At 41.3% G+C, this 15,141-nt stretch overlaps 1 protein-coding gene across 1 annotated transcript in view; it reads right to left on the reverse strand.

Annotated features, from left to right (window-relative positions):
* The window catches only part of hlcs (holocarboxylase synthetase (biotin-(proprionyl-CoA-carboxylase (ATP-hydrolysing)) ligase)), a 136,688-nt gene that overhangs the window by 17,851 nt on the left and 103,696 nt on the right, over window positions 1-15,141 (reverse strand). The window contains exons 7-8 of the mRNA XM_086007145.1: window positions 3,099-3,166; window positions 1,035-1,195 (exon numbers count right to left, since the gene is read on the reverse strand). Of these exons, the coding sequence (XP_085863271.1) occupies window positions 1,035-1,195; window positions 3,099-3,166 (229 nt within the window). The remainder of the gene's footprint in view (window positions 1-1,034; window positions 1,196-3,098; window positions 3,167-15,141) is intronic.

Here is a 15,141-nt window from a genome sequence, read left to right on the forward strand (position 1 = left end):
TTATTTGTCATTTGCATATTTGAGTCATGCATCTGAGGATAAGCCTTTATAATTAGTACCACCCTGCAGAAATGCACTGCCTACCAGCCACTGCTGGAGTGGCGATGACAGCAGCTGTGCAGGGATCTTCAATACAGGTTCTGGTAACCTCTTCAAGCACTATTATATGATTGTGTTGCAGGAGATGCATATCAGCTGCATTCTACAGTATAAATGCCCTAACTCGAAGAACCAACACCCTGACATATCCACAAAAAGTCTATTTATGAATATGACAGAGTAAGCGAGCTGGTTTCAGTGAAGTTAATGCAGGTAGCCAGCTCTTCCACATCTCTACTAATAGAGCGACTGTGTCTCCGAATCAACTGGCATCCACTTTAAAAGAAAAGAGCAGATTGATCCACGAAAGTTGTTCTCTCTGGACAGGAGGGAAGGAAAAGCTATAAAATCACCTACTGGAGGGAAAAATGCAGCAATGGGGATCAAAAAGATAATTAAAACATAGACACCATGGTATCCCTTCTGAAAACCTACATGAGTTACACTAAAAAAGATCAAACATTAAAACTTCATTAATACTAAAAATAATGAGCAGTCACAACATTCTTCCCTTCCATCTTCCCCACCTCCTCCTTTCACTCCATCCCTTTCCCCTCTTCCCACCCACCTCTCCCCTCCTCCTCCCCAACTCTCTGCTTTCCTCCTTTCCCCTCCTCCCTGATTTCCCTTTCCCCACCTCGCTCCCTCCACGTCCACTCCCCTTCACTTCCCTCTCCCGGCTTCACCACCTCCCTCCTCTACACCTCCTTCCCCATTCTCCTCTTCCATCCTCCCTCCCCTGGCCTTCCTCCATCATCCCATCAGCCTCTTTCCCGCTCCCCTTTTCCCCAATTTAATTATCCCCTTCCCCCTAACCCTACTTGAGCTGAATACTGCACTTGGTCTTGACTCACGTGTACAACGCCATGGGAGATTGCCAAGTGAGCTAACTAATCATGAAATCTGTATATTATGAAAAAGCATAGTCGACAGACCTCATATCCTGGCAGGCATACCACAGACTCCACTGCAGCCAGAGCCACTAAGTGCTGTAAGAATGAAATGTTCCGTCCAAGTTGAGAGTGGGTTGGAATCCTAACGTGTATAGTAAATAAAGCACTGCCTATAGGACTAATCCATGTATTTCCTCCGCGACCTGAAAATAAAACCCAAATCAGAATAAAAATAGATAAATCAAAAACATTTTCAAAGACAGGCCTTGCATTTGGAACCACAGCAATAAAAATTCTACATTCATAATTCCCCTTTCACTTCCGCGACCTTGGCTTGAATCCATCCATAAATGATGGAATGTAACTTATCCCTTTCACAATCACAGAATCACAGAATCTACAGTGCAGATAGAGGCCATTTCGGCCCATCGAGCCTGCACCGACACATATCCCACCCTATCCCCGTAACCCCACGTATTTAATCCCCTAACACTAAGGGTCAATTTATCATAGCCAAATCAACCTAACCTGCACATCTTTGGACTGTGGGAGGAAACCGGAGCACCCGGAGGAAACCCACGCAGACACAGGGAGAATGTGCAAACTCCACACAGACAGTCGCCCGAGGCCAGATTTGAACCTGGGTCCCTGGCGCTGTGAGGCAACAGTGCTAACCACTATGCCACCGTGCCCCCCTGGCTATAAGCATCCTCGGTGCCAGCCTTGGCCCTTTTGGTAGCACTCTCGCCTCTAAGTTAGAAGGTTGTGAGTTCAAGCCCCACTCCAAAGACTTGAGCATATAATCTAAGCTGACACTTCAGTGCTGTACTAAGGCAGTGCTGCACTGTCAGAGGTGGTGTCGGAGGTGCCATCCTTCAGAAGCGATGTTAAACCAAGGCTCCGTCTGCTCTCTCAGCTGGACGTAAATCATCCCACGGCATTCTTTAAATAAGAGCGGGGATTTCACCTGGTGTTTTGGCCAACATTTATCCCTCAACCAACATTACAAAAGTAAATTATCTGGTCATTTATCTCATATTGCTATTTGTGGGGCCGTGCTCTCTACAAATTGGCTGCCATGTTTCCCTAAATTACAACAACGACTACGCTTCAAAAGTACTTCATTGGCTGTGAAGCACTTTGGGACGTCCGGTGGTCGTTAAAGGTCCCAAATAAATGCAAGTTCTTTCTTCCATGTGAAATATTTATAAATTGAATGAGAAAAGTACCCAACGCACATTTCCTTGATTTAACTGCAAAATTATTTTGATGATATAAAGGAAGTTGAATTTGCAACCAACTTATAAAAATCTCCAACTGCCTGCTGCAGTGATAGAGAACAAAGCAGAACGAGTAAATTAATCACACAGAATAGAGTTTTAGCAATGAAACAAAAGTAAGCAGAAACCTTTTAAGCACAGGAATATATTTCCTAATGACACATTGCTTCAAAAAAAGTACGTGAACTGAATCAGGAAATAATATCACATGGGTTAAAATATGCCACACTGTTATGTCCAATTTAATTTCCTTAATCGTGTGTGTGTGTGTTAGTAGGTGTCACGTATAGAACCCAAATCCTGCAACTGTGCTACAAAGAAATTAAAATTATTACAAGATTTTAATATTACAATCATACAGCACAGGAGACCATCGTGCCTGTGCCGGCTCTTTGAAAGAGCTATCCAATTAATCCCACTCCCCTGCTTTTTCCCTATTTCCCTTCAAATGTTTTCTTTTCAAGTATATATCCAACTCCCTTTTGAAAGTTACTATTGAATCTGCTTCCACCAGCCTTTCAGGCAGCGCATTCCAGATCACAACAACTCGCTGCATTACAAATAATTCTCCTCACACTTATGGTTGGTTTGCCAGTTATCTTAAATCTGTATCCTCTGGTTACCGACCGTCCTGCCAGTGGAAACAGTATTTACTTATCAGAACTCTTCATAATTTTGAACACCTCTATCAAATCTTCCCTTAACCTTCTCTGCTCTAAGGAGAACAATCCTATTTAAACTGTACCTCGGCTTCAGCTGTGCAGTACTTTTGAAAGATGAATTTTTTTTTAAAGTTGGGAAGGAGGAGGAATGGGAATTTACTGACCTTTGCCTTGCGTTTGGCGAATTGCAATGGCAATTAACCCTACTTCCTCTGGCAACTGAAGCATCAACCTGTGAATTATGGGAAAAGGTGGTCAGCTGAAACAGAGAACGGATAATTGGAAACTCACTGTAACTGGAAAAGTATCTAGCAATTTAAACCTACAGTAAGTGGAAATCTTTTGGGATTATTGTTAAGTTTGGCAAAGTCAACAATTAACAAGATCACAATTACTTTTTCCTGACATTTAACAGGACCCTGGGAGCACATAACATTTCAATTTAAAAACAGTTACCAACTCAATTCTGGACAAAAACATTTTTCATTAGTTAATGACATATTACAGCATAATAAACTTGGACTTGCAACATTGCAACCAACCCTCCCATATAAAAGCTGAACACCCATTATCGAGCGGCTCTCGTTGCTGGCACAATACATCTGCTGTTAACACAAAACTGACCCAAAGCTGAAGATTATACCAGAATGTACCTACTGGAAAAGTAGAAAATACTGAATAATTTCAAGGCTGCAGTTTAATTTCACAGCCGGAGACAGTTTCAGACTGACAGTCTAGTGCAGTGAGGGAGTGCTGCATTGTCCAAGGTGCCATCCGTCGGATGAGATGTTAAATGCAGAAATTTATGTAGCGCCTTATCACATTTAAAAGCTGCAAAGAGCTTCGCACGATGAATTAGTTCAAGTGCAGCGAATGTTATTATGCAGGCCAATGTGGTATTCTGTACTCCACAAATATCAAAGAAATGAATGGCCAGTTAATCTGTTTCTGGAGGTGTTGATTGAAGTTGGCCAGGGCATCAGGAGAATCCCCACATCTCCTCTGAATAATGCCATGGGATCTTTAATATCTATCTGAACATTGTAACAGGACCACAGATACTTTGTTTAATATGGCAATGTAGTACTTTGTCAGTACTGCACTGGAATGGCAGTCTTGATTGGAACACAAACCCTGCTACACGGTTGACACCTGCAATCTTTTGACTCGAGAGGTAAAAGTACTACAGGTTGAGTGTCCAAATTCCGGAGTTCCGGAATCCGGGACGATTGGTGGCAGGGTCGTCCGGAATCAGTAAAATGTTTCAGAATCCAGAACTCCGGATTTTGGACGCTCAACCTGTACTTCAAAAAGCCATTAACTTTTGTTGTCTTTTTTGGAAAAATCCGATGAAAAATGCGAGTGATGCAATAAAACTTTAGTGTTGTGTTTTATCCTCCTTAATCGGCACAGCTCCACTAAGTGTTTCCGCCAGGGCACCACGCCGCCCTGGTGGCCAAGTGTGGGCCATCGGATGCTCTGTAGAGCGCGCAGCATCCCTCCCCTTTAACAGAAGGGATGGGGCGGAGGAACGTGTCAGCACTACGTGGAACGGCCCAGGTATTTCTGGACTCGGAACATGTTTCTGATGTCTGAAGTCCGGAAACGCCCGAGCCCAGGTTGCGATATTTCCGGACTTCGGACATCAGAAACACGTTCCGAAGTCCGGAAAAACATGAAAACCGGCTCGGCCTCGGTCCCGAGGTTGCCGGATTCAGGACGCTCAACCTGTACCAACTGAGCCAAACATACACCGGTGACTCTCTTGAGTTCTCTCACACTCACGTGTGCGTATTTCAGACTATGTAATAAAGAGAAATGGAGTGTTTTAACCAGTAATTCTATTTCTTATTCTGCTATCGATAAAGCTTCTTCGGCTTCAATCTCAGTTATCTCTGAATTACTGCGCTGTTCTTGGAACTCACAATAATTTATTGTCAGCTTTGGCTCAAGTTCTAGCACTTTCTCTTTCATGTGAGAAGGTCATGGGCTCTATCGCCACTCCAGGTACCTGAGCACACTATCTAGGTTGAGACTCCAGTTCAGTACTGAGGACGTGCCAAATGTGTCGTTTTTCAGATAAGATGTTAAACGAAGGCCCCACCTGCTCTCTCAGGTGGATGTAAAAGATCCCATGGCAATATTTGAAGAAGAGCTGGGAATTCTCCCAGTGTCCTGGCCAAGGTTTATCTTTTAGCCAAATCACTAAAACTGATCACCCGACCATTTGTTTTCCTACATTGCAACAATGGTTACACTTCAAAACTACTTTATTTGCTGTGAAGAGCTTTGGGACATCGTGTGCTTGTGAAAGGCGCTACATAAATACAAGTTCTCTTTTTTCTTTTCCTTTGCGGTCATTACTGGGCTTGGTGCTAAGATTTCAGAGTGATTGTGGGGCTTTGTGTCCCAGGCGTCATAGTCACTGGCCCTTTGTGGCATCCTTATTGTTGCCACCTTTGTTACTATCTTAGACAAAGTCATGCTCTAGGCTCAGGGCTTTTGCCTGTGGGGCATGGCAGTGATAACTGCTCCCATGTGGTGGTGAGGTCATTTGTTTGCTGGGGGGGGCTGATGTTGGAGCCTCTTTGGGGAGGGCGCGGTGGGGAGATGGGGTGTGAAAGAGTTCTGTCTGCTTTTGATTTTCTTTTGGGGGGCTGTGGAGTTTTTAAAAATTTGTCCCAGTGGTGCGGGCGTCGCCGGCAAGGCCAGCATTTATTGCCCATCCTTAATTGTCCTTGAGAAGGTGGTGGTGAGCCGCCTTCTTGAACCGCTGCAGTCCGTGTGGTGAAGGTACTCCCACAGTGCTGTTAGGGAGGGAGTTCCAGGATTTTGACCCAGCGACGATGAAGGAACGGTGATATATTTCCAAGTCAGGATGGTGTGTGACTTGGAGGGGAACTTGGAGGTGGTGGTGTTCCCATTCGCCTGCTGCCCTTGTCCTTCTGGGTGGTAGAGGTTGCAGGATTAGGAGGTGCTGTTGAAGAAGTGTTGTCTATAGGTGTTGGGGAAGGGCGAAGCACCAATAATGGTTGCTACAAAGAGGGAGGACAGCCTGGGATTGGAAAAAACTGGGCATACAGTCAATAAGGTTTACGGGTCACTAGTTCTTCTCCAACTGGGATCGTGAGGATCTACATTTTGGGTCGGGGGAAAGGAGGGAAGAAAGAGAAGGAAAATGGTGTTATGATGTGTTTGTGGGCTGCAGTTCTACAGAAGGCACTATTGTGCCACCCAATCATACCCCTGACAATTTTATTATTTTAAGTTGGTGGATTTGCTATAACACTCAACATTAATCCTCATGGCTGCCAAGAGGTTGTAACTTGAATTTTCCACTCGGGAGATGCTAAACAGAGGTCAAAGGCTGTGGATTTCTTTGCCTTGGCCCAGACCAAGGTTGCCGCCCTATGCTTTGGCCTCAAAGGTGTGGGAGTGATTTTTTCCGGTCCACTTTTTGAGACAGATCCCTTTTATTCCCCTTCTTTAGGGTCACATGTGCACAGTACCTTAATGTTCAAGGTTGCTGGTGTGGGAGAAGAGTATTTTTTGTTAAGACAAAGGTCAACAGCTGGAAGGAATTCCTTTTTCACACTGCTTCGCTGGACATGTCATCACTGGAAATCTGCCCCAAGGCTTTCTTTATAAAATTTATGCTAAGTAACTTTATTTCAAATAGGAAATTGATGGTGTTCTATAGCTATCATTTATCACCACCCTGCTCACCTCCTTTTCTCCCACCTTGGATTTTCATCAAAGCTAAAGAGACCTTTTCTTGTGCACTTTATCTGGACTGCAAACAAATGCACCCTTATATTGTGAATATAAAATGAGGCATTGCATCTTTTCTCTGCCTGAAATATCAATGTTCTCGCAGAGCACAAAAATGTCACAGTGCACTGCATAGTGCCTCATTTGTAATTGGCTTAACTCAGTAATTTGATAATCATTGATATTCTTTAATTGAGAATTAAGGCAAATCTCATTGGCAGTCTATTTCACAGGTCAGGCATGGAAAGTTCAGATAAGGCTGTTACAAATGTTCTCTAATAGATGTCAGTGGGTACAGTTTTGTGCTGACTGAGAATTTATATGGTTAGAAAGTCAAATATTACTTTGAGAACTCTGTTTCACTATGATTGTTTTGTTTCTATTTGCTCAAATCCCTTAATATATTTGTAAGTGATCAACTGAGGCAGAAACTTAAGACAGTGGGGGTAATTTTCACTTTGGGTGTGGGTGGAAAACAGACAGTAGCAGATCAGCTGTCAGTTATACACCGTTTCCAATTTTCCTTTCCATTACTTACTCCTGGTAGAAACTCACTTTCAGTGTTCAAATCCATATTTATTTATTACAGTAGGTTAGCTGGAAGTCAAGCAGTCCTTTAACATAATCATTTATCATACCCTCTCATCTGTGTGATGAAAGTATAACAGGAGCACTGCTAAACCTATAGTGAACCTAAAGAATGAGTCCCAACAATTAAGTATTTTATGCACTGGACAACATTGCTTCAAGCATTAAAAGACTAATAAAACAAGTTCATCTCCCATACCTTTGCACACAGGAAAAGCTGCTAACCTGGCCTATGCCTTTAAACCCATTGCTCAAGTACTCCCTGCGGGGAAGTGGTAAAATAGGCAAATTCAGGTAATTGCTGCACTTATAAACTTCTGGGGTCAACCTGAGGAATTTGTAACTAGTTGTACATTTCAGACTGCAGGTTGACTGGCTTTTTCTCTTTTAAAAAAAAGATGTTTGAGGTTAGAACAAAGTGTGGCATTTGAATTAGATGCAGACTTTGATACCTATAAACAATGTTTTTAAGAACGAAGGCACTGCCATTTTACACACTTTCATCAGTTTTGTCATTTTTTATCCAGCAACTCATCTTCATGAGCGTTAACTTTAGATTTGGGGGGGGGAGGGGGGAGGGGAGGCAGTTCAGCATCTCAGACCATTCCTTTAGGTGAGCCCTTGATCCTCATCTCCCAGAGAGTGGCTTCACTTGGTAATAGCGTGCCCAGAGATTGAACAGAGTATGTTCCCTTTGTTGCGGCTTACTGTGGCCTGGGGTTTCCGCTCAGTTGTGCTTTTCCTTTCAGCACAATTCGCTTGAAATCACCGTGACCAGCGCAAAAGATTGCAAAATTTTAAACACAAATTACTCTCAGCGCATCTCGAGTTTCCACATTATTCTGCGCTAGTTTTAAAAAATCGCGCTAGAAGCTGGCCTCGCCCATGACCCCAGGATAAATTAATCATCATTGGGAGTTTCCAGGTCTTCGAGGAGGCTCCAAAAATTAAGCTGGTTCTTTTGAGCGCAAGGACTAATAGGAATGTTTTAAAGGCTTTTGAATGTAATTTTTGTTTTAATTTACTAAGAAACTGACTACTGTACCCCTATATAACTGGCAAATAGTTCTGTATTGTTTTAAAAAGTCATTTTCAGTAATTTAAAATCGGGTTACTCACAGGTGGTGGATTGACACTGTGATTTAAAATGCTTATTTTTTTGTGATAAACCAATTTTCAGCTGTATTAATGAAACTACACCAAGTTACCACTCTTAAATACATCAAGGACTATTTTTTAAAGCAAATTTTTTTGTTTAAATTAAGTTTTAAAACGCTGCCCGATTGCGCTGGTTCATGGCAGATTTTGCGTTCGGCGATATGCAAATGAGTTTGAGCAGAAACTCGAGAGAAAGAGAGAGGAAAAAAAACTTCTCAAAACTAGCGCAATTTTGGGCACAATCTGCGTCCGGTTCACCGATTGCGCCCACATAGTGGAAACCCTACCCCACTGCTTTTATCACGTACTCTCATCACCCTCTTGGTCTTTGAAAGTGGCAGGCTAACACTTCACGAGATTGTGATTTAAGCTTCAACTGACAAATAAGTTTATTAAACAGTAAAAAAAAGAATAGTAGCAATGACACAATACAGATTTTTGTGAGTTATTAAATTTAACTATTTTGAATAAGCAGAAAATAACACAGTCATGACCAACGTTCCCTTTAAGCTGCGTGATCGCATAGCACTCTTCAGGTCCCGGCTTTTAAAAAGAAAAACCACCCATGCACAAAATTTTGAATGGCCCGCACAGGCCACTAAATGGGCCAAAAATTAGAGGGAACATTGGTCATGACTCCTGCACTAAACTATAAAGTATTCTTGCAGTATAGATGTATTGAAGCCGGAGGTACATTAGATACAATAAAATTAAGAAAAAATAAAGGGGCAAAACAAATTCCAATTTAACAAGAGATATGGGCACCTGACTTGTTATTTGTCATAAAACCTGAAAACCCAACACGTTTTTTGTGAAGTTACAGAAAGCAAGATAGTTTGGATTACTTTACTCGTCATTCTCAGTATTCTGTCCACTCTAACAAACAGGCAGAGAGAGCCCCATGACCCACTGACAGTAACGGGTCAAATGTTGCGCATGCATCATAGAGAAAGTCACTCAAAGAGGTGTCTCTTCTTGATGTCGTTAGGTTGTACTGTATCTGCAAAATAGCTAAACCGCACTACTTGCTGATACAAGAGTGTTTAAGATGTACGTAAAGTCACCAGCCAAGGTTCAGTAGCTTTATAACAAAGATGGTTTTGTCATGAGAATGCAACATGTAATCTATGCAAAAGCCATAATTATTTTTATAGCCACTTATTAGCACAACTGATTATCCATTGTTACCAGATTAATGCCATCATCTGAATTCAACTTGACTTCAAATGAACAATTTACCCGATATATATAACTGGCCTTTCATCTCCGAGTTCAAATCCAGCCCAGACTGAGAGGATACAAGTCTTTTCTGTTTACTGAATGAAGTCACCTTTGCATGCTGATTGTAAGGGTCATATGTGAAATGAGTTTAAGCCGTCTCAATCTAGTGTCCACAACACAAAAGTATCCCTAATTCAGCATTAATTAGCAATCGTGCTCAGAGTGGAGTGAGAAATGAAAAAAATGTTAAACTGGAACTCTACTTTGCATCGAACCATACTATATCTGACCTGGTAAGTGTTCTACTCGTCAACACAAAATTCATTAAAAAAAAATCAGTAATTTATGTTGATAGAGATAATTAATTCATTTTAAAATTAACTGGATAAATATTCTACTGGGAATGAGATTTGTGGTTATAAGGATAGACATGGAATGAGGTCATCAAGTACTCCATGTGGCACAATAGCTTCTGTGCTAAGGGGGGGCCTAATCTGGAGGACAGCGTGGCAGTGCTGAATATTAATAATATGAGGTCAAATTAATATTCTGGAGCTTTGGAGAACAGGGAACGTTAATTTGCTTTCTGTCAGGAGATTAAATAGGTGTGTAGATGGTCTGTGGGGGGACCAGGTTTCATGGAATGAATAACCACGATTGTTTTTTCTTAAAATGGCAACAAGTGGGGCGATGGATCCAGACTTAAGCAGTCTCTAGAAGTGTATAGTGACAAAACTGAAGCCACCAAACACATAGACCATGTAAAGCCATCATCATCTACCTGGTCAGGTTATTAGCCCTTAGGTGTGATTAACTGCAACTCGGTCTAGATTTTCCTTGCACATTAATAAAATGAAACAGATATGAGTGACACTTAGAAACTAATTACATGCCATTTGGTGGCATTGTGAAGAATTGTATTACGTTTCAGTGCCACAGTTATTGCAGTGTGGGCACTTCTTGCTGGAGGTGCTTTTGACATGGGATTAACTTCTAGAGGAATGCATTAGTCATGCTAAGCAGCAGCAAGCTTTGACTGGCCTGATAGATTGCACCACACTTCAAATCAGAAAACCCTTTTATTGACAGCTTCTCATTGAACGCCTAAGAGCATTAGTGTATTTAGGAGGTAGATGTTTTGTATAGTCTAAAGCTGATCTCATATTCACGTTCTAAAATTAATTCAATGCTGCTTTACATGTTAATCCTTACAGGATTGATTTTGGGGTCACAACTGTGCAGCAGTGGAAGATGAAAAAAAAAAGCACTTAAAGTGACTCATTTCAGATCCCATTCCCCACACTGACTAAAGTGCTGGTGTCCTTTCTTTCAGACGGTTAGCTGCACAGGACAATCCTCACTGTCCTATAGAAAAGATCAACTCAGTAGCAGGATGGTAAGCAAGTGTAATCAAAACTGTAACAAATGGTTACAATTTTTTTGGCACGTATTTTAAATGACAATACCGTAATTTTATCTCTGTAAATTCCTCTAGCCCTACAACCGTTCGAAAACTCTGCATTCCTCCCACTCTGGCCTCTTGTGCATCCCCCATTTCCTTCGCCCCACCATTGGCGGCCGTGCCTTCAGCCACCTCGGCACTAAGTTCTGGAATTCCCTCCCTAAACCTCATCTCTTAAGACACTGCTTAAAATCTGACCTCATTGACCAAACGTTTGGTCACCTGTCCTAAATGTCACCTTCTTGGGCTCGGTGTCAATTTCTGTCTGATTTACCCCCCCCCCTCCAAAACCACGAAGTGCCTTGGGATGCTTTACTACGTTAAAGGCACTATATAAATGCAAGTTGTTGTTCTTAATTACAACGTTATTTAATGCAGTGAGTGGAGTGTTGTGCATTACCACTCGGTTGCATCTCCAATGAGAAATTGCTGCAGCAATGAGAAGCCAATTCCTATACAAGTGCAGTATTTTCTAGATGTCTTTTTCCTTTTACATGAACACTAACAGAAATTACGTAGAACTAAAATGTTGACCTACCACTTTGGTTTGGACGTTGGTATGCATAAAGGAAAATATAAACCAGGCCCTACTATAGGGCTGCCCAAAGACAATCAGACATTTTCATAAACTATGCTTATGCCTGGATGTTTTCTGTATTATTTTTCTCTGATTTCCTCATATAATGTCAGCTTTCCTTATTTTTGGACCTACAACATTGCTTTCCCCCCTTAAAATACAGGAATTCCTGTGGTTTTGGGAGCACTTACTGTGTGTGGAGTGTATTCAAAGCTGTAGGTCACCTGTACTTTTTTTTCTTACCTCCCATATATACTTCTGGTTTAAATTTTTGCAACTGTGCTTTGGCTGCCTTGCTGCAGGTCAGCCTGCTGATGTCAATTTGAGAAGTTTGTTTGCATAAATATAAATGCAAGATGTTGTACATTCGAATAGCCTACCAACAATCACTGTCTAGGGGAAGAATGAAGAATGGACACTTGGAGAGCAGGCAGTATGAATGGAACTGCACCCCCACATGAATTAACGTCTCAGAGGGAGGACGGGAGAAAATTGGTGGGGCAAATCTAGTCAGCAATCATCCTTGTGATATCAACATAACTATAAGAAGTCAATAATTCCTACAAATTAGCAACAGTTTGAAGGCAGTTTTGTCATTCTCACCATTTAATTGCTTTTTCGCTTAAGCCACTTAATGTTAGTGGCTCTCCTTTTGTTCATTCCGGACCGATCACATTGAAGCTGCATTGCGCCCTGGTGTATTCATTTTATTCTTGTGTGGGAGACCCTTTGGTTTTGTGTGGATGTTGTGGACGATGGTGCTAGAGACTGGTTTTCTTATTAAACTTCATCTTTGTGATAAGAGGAATCGCAGAGGCCAGCTGGGCCTCCTGCCTGCATGCATCAAGAGTTAATTTTAAAGGACACACAGTCATCATGAACAAGTGCAGAAGGTTCTCTGGTGGTCCTGCCAAACAGCAAGAGCTCTTAATTAGCAGCAGCGCTCAATCAGACTGCTTAACCTGGTGGAGCTCTGGGAGGTCATGCTCCTGCCTGCTGCACAGGCACAACAGCAAGGCACAAGGAACTGACAGCAGGTTTTTTAAATGCATCATTAAATGTGCCTTTTTCTACTTGTAACTCAATTTATCATCAGCTTTTAAAAGACCAATTCTACACTGTCTAGAATAACAGCAAAATAATTTTTGAAACCAGTACTACTAAGAAATTGTGCAGCTTGTGAGCTTGTTCAGATTGTACGTGGAAATTTAAGCATCAATTTTACATTCCATGTTTTTTCAACTACTTCAGAGCTCTGTACTTTCAAATGGCATTTGTTGCACTGGCCACATTTACTGCAGAATACAGGCAGTTGAAAAGTGTTCCTGTAAAGTATCAGTCTTGCATTTCAGTATCAATTGAATGGTCACTTACTTCTCACTTTAAGTAGCTGCACCTTCAGTGTCGTTCAAAGCACTCATCTTGGATGGCATTGAAGGAACATAATCATTAATGAGCCTGAAGGTAGTGGCCTAGTACAGTTAGGAGAATTAAATAAAATGATTCCCTGCACCCATTCATACGTGGATTGTTTTTCTTTCAAATTACTCTTTTAAAAGTTGTAGGAAATGAGAGCAAATGATCCCCACTAAGCTGAGATGAGTCAGGCTACATCAGGAGAGGGAGCAGGAGGGGGCAGTGTTTCCAAGGTGGCATAGACACTTTGTCTTGTTTCACATGTTATTACCAATATATAACTGATCTTACTACTAAGAGAATAGCTTGAGAAGGATATCCTCTTGAAAAGGTAAATGAGAGCAACAGTAGCAGAACAAGAAAGAATGTTATGAAGACTTACACAGTGCAATTAGCCTTCCTAGTGGCAATACTAGATTTGTAAACTGCAGCCTTTCTGAAGGATATGTTTATACTGGAAAATTATCGTTACTGGAACCACATTAAACTTGCAGTAAAATTCTGAGTCATTCCAACCTGACACTCTGCACTTTTAAACCAACCTGGAATTAGTTTAAATATTTAGGCAGCACGGGTGCACTTTGACCACAGGGAGAGGAGCTCTCTACTGGGCAGGAGAACTGCAGTTCAAGCCAGGTAGTAATTTAACCTTTTCTTAAGGCATGTATTGTTTTCTATGTAAGGACTGTTTCATAAGAATTTGTTTTCAGCACATATGGCCAAATCATTGACTGTTTTGCCCACTGTTGATGTACTGTAATGTTCAATCACAAAAACAAAAGGGATGAAAACCAGATCACTCAAGAACTTGTAAGAAAAAAACTTACAGGAAACTTTGTGATATCCGGCACCGACGGGACCGAGCTGTTGCCGTCCCATGAAAATTGCCGGACAAACCAGCGCTAATGTTAAAACATACGGAAGCTTTTGAGCTCCATATCTAGCAACAAACCATGTTGCTTAGCAACAGCTTCTAAACAGTCGGCCGTAGCTTGCAAACGTCTCTGTAGCTAAGCAACAGCTTTAGCTAGACCTTGCAGAGCCTGACTGGTGAAAAAAAAGCAACAAAAAGAAAAAAAACTTACTGAACCGACTCCTGAATTTTGCCGGTGGCTCGAGCATTCCGGACAGTTAACCTCCGAATAAACCAAAGTTTCCTGTATTTAACAACTTTTTGTGGAACCAATAGATTTTGGAGTCAAATCTGCTGAAGAAAGACTTAACCATGAACAGGTTAGCCAACATGCATATCAACGTATAAAGTACCATGACTGCACCCGATATATAAATGTTATTTTTTGAAGTATAGTAAGGAAGAACTTAAAGGGAGTCCAAGTGTGGAAAACTAATTTGCTTCCTGTATCATCTTACATTCAATCTATCTGATGCTGTGGTTAAAATCTGTAAAGATGCATGTATGATACTGTATCCTTCATGTACTCTATCATGACTTCATTCTTCAATTAAAAAGAACAGGTTGGTTTGACTTTTGGGGAAGAACTGAATCTTTATTTCCTTGTCCCGATGAAGGGTTAGCACTCATTATTTAACTTATTTCTTCTCTTTCAGATACTAACCAACCCGTTGTGCATTTCCAGCATTTTCTGTTTTTATTTCAAACTAGCAGATCTCCCGTGAAATTATTCATTCTGTTTTACAATGACATGAACGTTATTACCATATAATTCTACTGCTACGGTACAGCTATATTTAACAGGATTGTGGGGGTCAATTAATGAACAAATTTGGCAGATGTTTGTAAATTTCAGACTCCACCTCAAAAAAAACAGCAAGAAATGACTGCCTTTCTTTTGCTCTTTTTTAATACTTTTGATACTCTAGAGTGCGATATCTTAAGTATGACAGAATTAATACTTTTTAATACTTTGGTTTAACAACAACTTTGTTTCCTGAACTTTTATATACTGCACTATAAAAGTTGCAGCTTTTCAAATGCTGAAAGGAATAACGGGATAGGGAGTTGTAGCACACTGATTCACCACTGAGATTCACC

Source organism: Somniosus microcephalus, chromosome 14 (genome assembly GCF_052327205.1).
Source record: "Somniosus microcephalus isolate GS21.2 chromosome 14, FLI_Smic_1.0, whole genome shotgun sequence".
NCBI lineage: Eukaryota > Metazoa > Chordata > Chondrichthyes > Squaliformes > Somniosidae > Somniosus > Somniosus microcephalus.